Source organism: Galeopterus variegatus, unplaced genomic scaffold (genome assembly GCF_000696425.1).
Source record: "Galeopterus variegatus unplaced genomic scaffold, G_variegatus-3.0.2 Scaffold12383, whole genome shotgun sequence".
Classification (NCBI taxonomy): Eukaryota; Metazoa; Chordata; class Mammalia; order Dermoptera; family Cynocephalidae; genus Galeopterus; species Galeopterus variegatus.
In genome coordinates, this window is record NW_007738494.1 from 6,077 (window position 1) to 12,367 (window position 6,291).

The 6,291-nt window shown below is 35.5% G+C and overlaps 1 protein-coding gene across 2 annotated transcripts in view; it reads left to right on the top strand.

The window, feature by feature from the left end:
• Nucleotides 1–6,291, top strand: part of LOC103581109 (nephrocystin-3) — a 36,409-nt gene that overhangs the window by 2,093 nt on the left and 28,025 nt on the right. For both annotated transcript variants that reach the window (XM_008563018.1, XM_008563019.1), the window contains exons 2-5: nucleotides 840–965; nucleotides 1,539–1,689; nucleotides 3,594–3,746; nucleotides 5,144–5,277. In XM_008563018.1, the coding sequence (XP_008561240.1) occupies nucleotides 840–965; nucleotides 1,539–1,689; nucleotides 3,594–3,746; nucleotides 5,144–5,277 (564 nt within the window). The remainder of the gene's footprint in view (nucleotides 1–839; nucleotides 966–1,538; nucleotides 1,690–3,593; nucleotides 3,747–5,143; nucleotides 5,278–6,291) is intronic.

A 6,291-nucleotide genomic window follows, 5' to 3' on the forward strand; every position in this document is an offset into this window, starting at 1 on the left:
TTTTTTTGGGTTTTTTTTTTTTGGTTTTTTTAACCCCCCCCCCCCCCCCATTAGCTTTTCTGTAATTAGCACTGTTACCTGGGAAGACACACTAATCCACAGTCTTTCTGTTGTCTTACTGATTTTCCTACTGGGCAACTTTAATGCACCTGCATGTATAAAATGGACTTGTGCATTTCAGATGTCTGATTTCATGTGTCCAAGCCACTGCCCAACGGACACTGCACATAGGAAACCACTATGAGATGGCAGAGTGCAGTAAGGGTTGACAAATGTCATAATCCCAGGTTTCTCCTGTTACCAATCCTGATTTCTTATGTAACCCATTTGGTTCCTTTCTCACATATCTAGGCACAAAAAACAATTCTTCCATATTTATTTCAGTCATTCAATCAGACATTTACTAGAGGCCTTCAGTGTATCAAGGCACTGTGAAAGGCTCAGGGGATAGTGAGATAAATAAAATGTAGTGCCAAGGAGCACAGTCTCCCAGAATTAATTATCCTTCAAGTTAAGCCTTGCAAATTGTACTTATTATTCTGTTAAAGATGGAAAAACTGAGGTGTATGGAAGTTTGAAAGCTGATGCAGTATTTCAAAGAAAAAGTATTAATTTCCATTGAAAGTTAAATTTTGAAGTGTCTTCTTTTGCTATAGTGCAAGCCTGTTTGCATATTTTTCCATTATGTGTTTGAATGAAATGGCAACAAGCAGTTCTTGAGAACTGGTAAGATACTAAGTAGATTGTTAAAATTGTAAGATATGTAACATATATGTAAGAATGTAAAATTTGGAAGAAAGACTATTTTTGTTAGGAAATAACAGGGTAAATTATTCCAGGCACTTCAAAAAACTTATCAGAAGATACTCCGGGAAAAAGAAAGTGCTTTAGAAGCAAAATACCAAGCAATGGAGAGAGCAGCTACATTTGAACATGACAGAGATAAAGTTAAAAGGCAATTCAAGGTAAATTCCTTACATTTTTACCCTCAAAGTGATATGGGATAAAAACAGTATATTTTAAAAGTTCATACAATACTGCAAGGATAAATAGAAGTAAATCATATAGAATTCATGAAAATCATAAGAACTGGAATAGAGTACTTTTTAAATTTTTTTGAGTTTGGACATGGTAAACTTGAGATACTTTCAAAAAAAGTATAAAAGTGGATATTTTAATAGGAACTTTGAAAAAAAAAAAGGAAGGTGTTTCTGTATGGGAGAAAGCATTTAGTAATGTTTGAGGATGTTGTGTGTAGGAGAACATTACTGGTATATAATGAGAGGGAGACAAATTTGCTAAATATCATGCAGCACACATGACAGTCCTGTGCCATGGACACATATCCAGCCAGAATTGCAGTGGGTTCCAGTTACAAAACTGGAGGGTTAAGGTACTGGGATATTTATCTCACAAAGAAGGAGACTGAGGACAAAATTAATATTGATTTTATGAATGAAAGATTTTCTCCTTAAGAGTTGGTGACACACTTTTTGATTATGAAAAAGATTTCAAAATTAAGATTCTTCTTTTTAAAGATTTTTAGGGAAACCAAAGAAAATGAAATTCAAGACTTATTGAGAGCCAAGCGGGAGTTGGAGACCAAACTTCAGAGGCTACAGGCTCAGGGGATCCAAATATTTGATCCTGGGGAGTCTGATTCAGATGACAACTGTACAGATGTTACTGGTAAATTTCCTATTTATAATACTTTGAGCTTTCAGCATAGCTGTAAGGATATTGTAGAGCCAACTTTGAATCCTGCTAGGTGAGGGTACTTCAGAAAATTTGTGGAAAAATAGAATTAAAAGATAATACGAATTTTTTCCTGAACTTTTTGCAGACCCCTCAGATTCCTTTTACTAACCTATGTTAGGTAGGTTGTTGTTTTGACTGCTGTTACAAACCGAATTGCATGTTCTTCCTCTCTTTCTTAGCTGTTAGGGCACCTCTTCTGCATGAACTATATGAAGTCAGAGGCTGAAGTTCCTTCTGTCTTGTTGCTCTGCCAACCCTAACCCATAGCTTTTCTCTCTCTGGTCTAAGATAGCTGCTCCAGGTCCTACCATCGTGTCTGCATTTTAGCCAAGAAGGAGAAGGAAGGGAAGAACACATTCCTTTCCTCGAAGGTACAACCTGAGAGATATACAGATCACTTCTGCTCAAATCCCATTCGCCAGAACTATACCTAAGAAGACTGGAAGGTGTAATCTATAGCAAGGCAGACATGTTTTCAACTAACATGTGGGATTCAGTTACTAAAGGAAGAAAGGGGGAATGGATATTGGAGTTAGTAATGTCTGCAACATTATTTTTCCACATAATGATGTATTCTTGGCAACTGTCATTTAGAATTACCTGCATTATGTTTTCCTGAGTGGTTTCCAATGTACTTCTGTGAACGATTCAAAAAGTTTGTTTTATAATTAAACATATAAAATACGTTTTTCTACAAATAAAGAAAAGCCTTAAATCAAAAAATGAAAGGATTCATTGTAGTCACGATAGTAATTGTGACTGATACTGAAAAAAGAAAAAGATTCTATTCTAAATGCAGTGGGAAAATTTAGTCACTCTCGTTTATAAGGAACTGTTATTATATTCTTACAGACTAATTCACTTTGGAGAAAATATGATAACTGACAATCTCTTCTTAATTTTAATTTAAAATCATTGGACCAAAATACTGGGACTTTTAGTACTAACTTTTGAGGAAAACATGAAGAGATTCTTAGTGGCCAAAAGTGACTGAGAAAATGCTTTTATGCCCTCACATTGGTGTTAGTGATTATTTCAGTATCGACATGGTCAAATGTACAGTTTTCCAAAACTATCGTGATTGCCTTGGCAACTTAACAGAAACAAGTTAACATTCCCTTCTAGTTCTTTCTTGTTCATGTATTGGTTTAAACGTGAAGAAGGAATGCTTGCAGGAATGTCACCCATTTGAGATGCAGAGAGCTACAAATAGGAAGCTCAGTTTTGCTAGAGATTTAGCCCAAATAACAGTTCATTGTAGTCAGTCAAGGATGCCATGTAGATATTCTGGCAAACATAATTCATTATAAAATCATCAACATGTTTGTAAATAACTATTGATTCGGACATTAATTTTGTTGCTCCAGGAGGTTAAGAAGGATGTATTCCCTGCTGTAAAGAGCTTACATTCTGATGAATTACAAATATTAATTACTAGTGTGTTAGTAACAGTCTGCCTTTGAAGTTCTTTCCTCCAGATTTTAATCAATACCTAAGCTTATACAGTTAGGAATGGTTTTTAGAATTTTCTGTGTGTATTTTTAACTACCCTTTTATTAAAATTTCTTTGTTTATTGTATTCTTACTTCTTTTCATCTTTCTCTTTTTAATCCCCTCTTTGAATTTGAGATGATAACCAGAATTATGTCCCCAAAAGAACTTTGCCAAAAGTTGGTGGCAAAGTAGCTTCAAAACCATTGTTTGAATATTTACTGTGTTTACAATATTGCAGTATTTTTTAAAAAAAAATTAGAAGTCCTGTTTAGTATATGTCATGAGTTTTTGAACATTCAGTAATTTGGTTTTCACAAGAGAAAAATCTCTTGCTTTAACAGCTTCTGGAACCCAGTGTGAATATTGGACTGGTGGAGCCTTGGGAAGTGAGCCTTCCATAGGGAGTATGATCCAACTGCAGCAGTCCTTCAGAGGCCCTGAGTTTGCACACAGTTCTATAGATGTGGAAGGACCCTTTGCAAACGTTAACAGAGGTAACATATACTGTGTACCAGTTACTTGCCTAGTGGCAGTGACTGTTCATGTTCTGTAGTCTTGTGCTAGAAGAGCAGTCATCAGCAGAGCATGATATTTGGGTTCGGGTGGCTTTCATTGACAAACCGTCATGCACTGGTGCTGTAACTAACCAGGGTGATGAGGTTACATAACTCATATTGGGATCAGATGATGCTCCAGCCAACCGGGCCAGCCAGGTTCTCATAACTGTGCTTCTGGTCTAAATTCTCAGGTGAGCAGTTAAGTGTCTAATGTAGATTAACTGAGAAACAGTAGGTTTTAGTCTTTCCCTCTGCTTCTGTGATGGTGTTGAAGGTGAGAGCAGGTTATGAAGCAAGATGCAAAAAGCCCTATGAGGTGATGTAATATTCTTAATCAAAAGAATATTTTCATTATTTTTATAGAATCTTATGTCTAAAACAGCTCTAGGATCTGTTCAGAATTTCAATATCAGTGCAGACCTACCTAACAAGTTACAAATAGCTCTACTCTTTTTTCTTAAAACTATAGAATTATTTCTCTATCAGCAAAATGAAAATCATTTTTTAAATTGTGCTTTTTGAATTAGCCAAATATGTCTTAAAATTTTCATTTTTACTAAATAATGTAAGACTCTTTCATTATTTAAATAGTTTAAATATGCCATTCTTGAACTTTCTTTTCCTTTTTTCTTTTTTTTTTAAAAAGATGACCGGTAAGGGGATCTTAACCCTTGACTTGGTGTTGTCAGAACCACGCTCTCCCAAGTGAGCCACGGGCCAGCCCTCATTCTTGAACTTTCTTTTCCTTTTTTCTTTTTTTTTTAAAAAGATGACCGGTAAGGGGATCTTAACCCTTGACTTGGTGTTGTCAGAACCACGCTCTCCCAAGTGAGCCACGGGCCAGCCCTCATTCTTGAACTTTCTTTTCCTTTTTTCTTTTTTTTTTAAAAAGATGACCGGTAAGGGGATCTTAACCCTTGACTTGGTGTTGTCAGAACCACGCTCTCCCAAGTGAGCCATGGGCCAGCCCTCATTCTTGAACTTTCTTTTGACTCAGTATATTTCAGGAATAATAAGAAGGTAGAACTATGGGTCAGCCTCAGGATGTAGGCTCCCCTCAACTAGCAAACTAACTAAACAGTTCGTGTAAAGTAGTCCCGTGACATTTGACTGGAACCACTGGTACCCCATTCATTGCTTGAAGCCCCAGGATAGAATTTGAGGTTAGAGAACTAATTGCCTTCTAATATGTTATTTTAGAAGCTATGTCAGTATTAAGATGTGAGGTCAGATTCTATTCTATGATGCCTATTGTGTTTTTTCAGACTTTTTGGAATCATGTCATATGTGTTCTGGTACTTTTTTCATGGACATATGAGAAATTTTATTTTCAGATGACTGGGATGTTGCTGTTGCTAGTTTACTGCAAGTCACTCCCTTGTTTTCCCATTCTCTGTGGAGTAACACTGTCAAATGTTACCTCATTCATACAGATGAGACTCAGCCCGAAATGGATCTTTTCCTTAAGGTGAGGCTATTCATAAATTCTATATTCACCAATTTAAAATACAAGTTAATATTATATTTATCACACTGCTGTATCTAAACCAAATAGTTTACTGCCTACTAGATTATATGTCTTAAACAACAGGAAACATCTTGGGCTTTTCTTAAGATAAAATCTTATTCAGTATTGCATTATATACAAAGAAGGGTAGATGGTGAATCGAGGCTTTTTCTTTTTTTTTAATTTCTGGGAGTAACTTTCCATGAGTAACTTTCTTAGGACAGGAGCTGAGACAGTAAAAGAAGGTTCTAACTGGTTGTAGTTTTGAATATCAACTTAAGGTGTTGGAACCTTATGTTTTTTGAATATTTTATCACATATAATCTACAGTATTTAAGACCCTTGTTCATCGTGCCTACTTTATGCACTGTCTGCAAGCTCTATCCTCGAATTTGTTTCAGGTAGTAACAAAACATAATCCTTTCATGTTTTTTAGTTTTTAAGGCAGCCATTGAAGTTATTCTAATGCCGGGATTGGCAAATGGTAGCCTGTTGGCTAACATGGTCTGTTGCCTGTTATTGTGTGGTTCAGGGCTAAGACTGGTTTTCACATTTTAAATAGTTGAAAAAAAAATAAAGAATATTTTGTGACGTGTGAAAATTATATGAAATGGAAATTTTAGTGTTTATAAATAAAATTTTATTGGAGTATTGCCACATGCATTTGTTTATGTATCAACTGTAGCTGCATTACAATGGCACTTTAGTGGCAGAGTGAATTGTGACAGAAACTGAATAGACTGCAAAGACCCCTGCTGAAATGGCCAAGTTGTTAAGCTATTATTATTCTTTTAAAAGTATTTGCCATCTGACCCTTAACAGAAAAAGTTTGCTTGCAACTGTTCCAAGTGAATTTTAAATAAATCTCCATGTCTCATGTGTACCTGCTACATTAACATCCTCCAGATTGTTGATTAATGAATTCATTTAGCTTTCCATTGTGACATTACTCAATTTTGCTTAATAGATAGCATA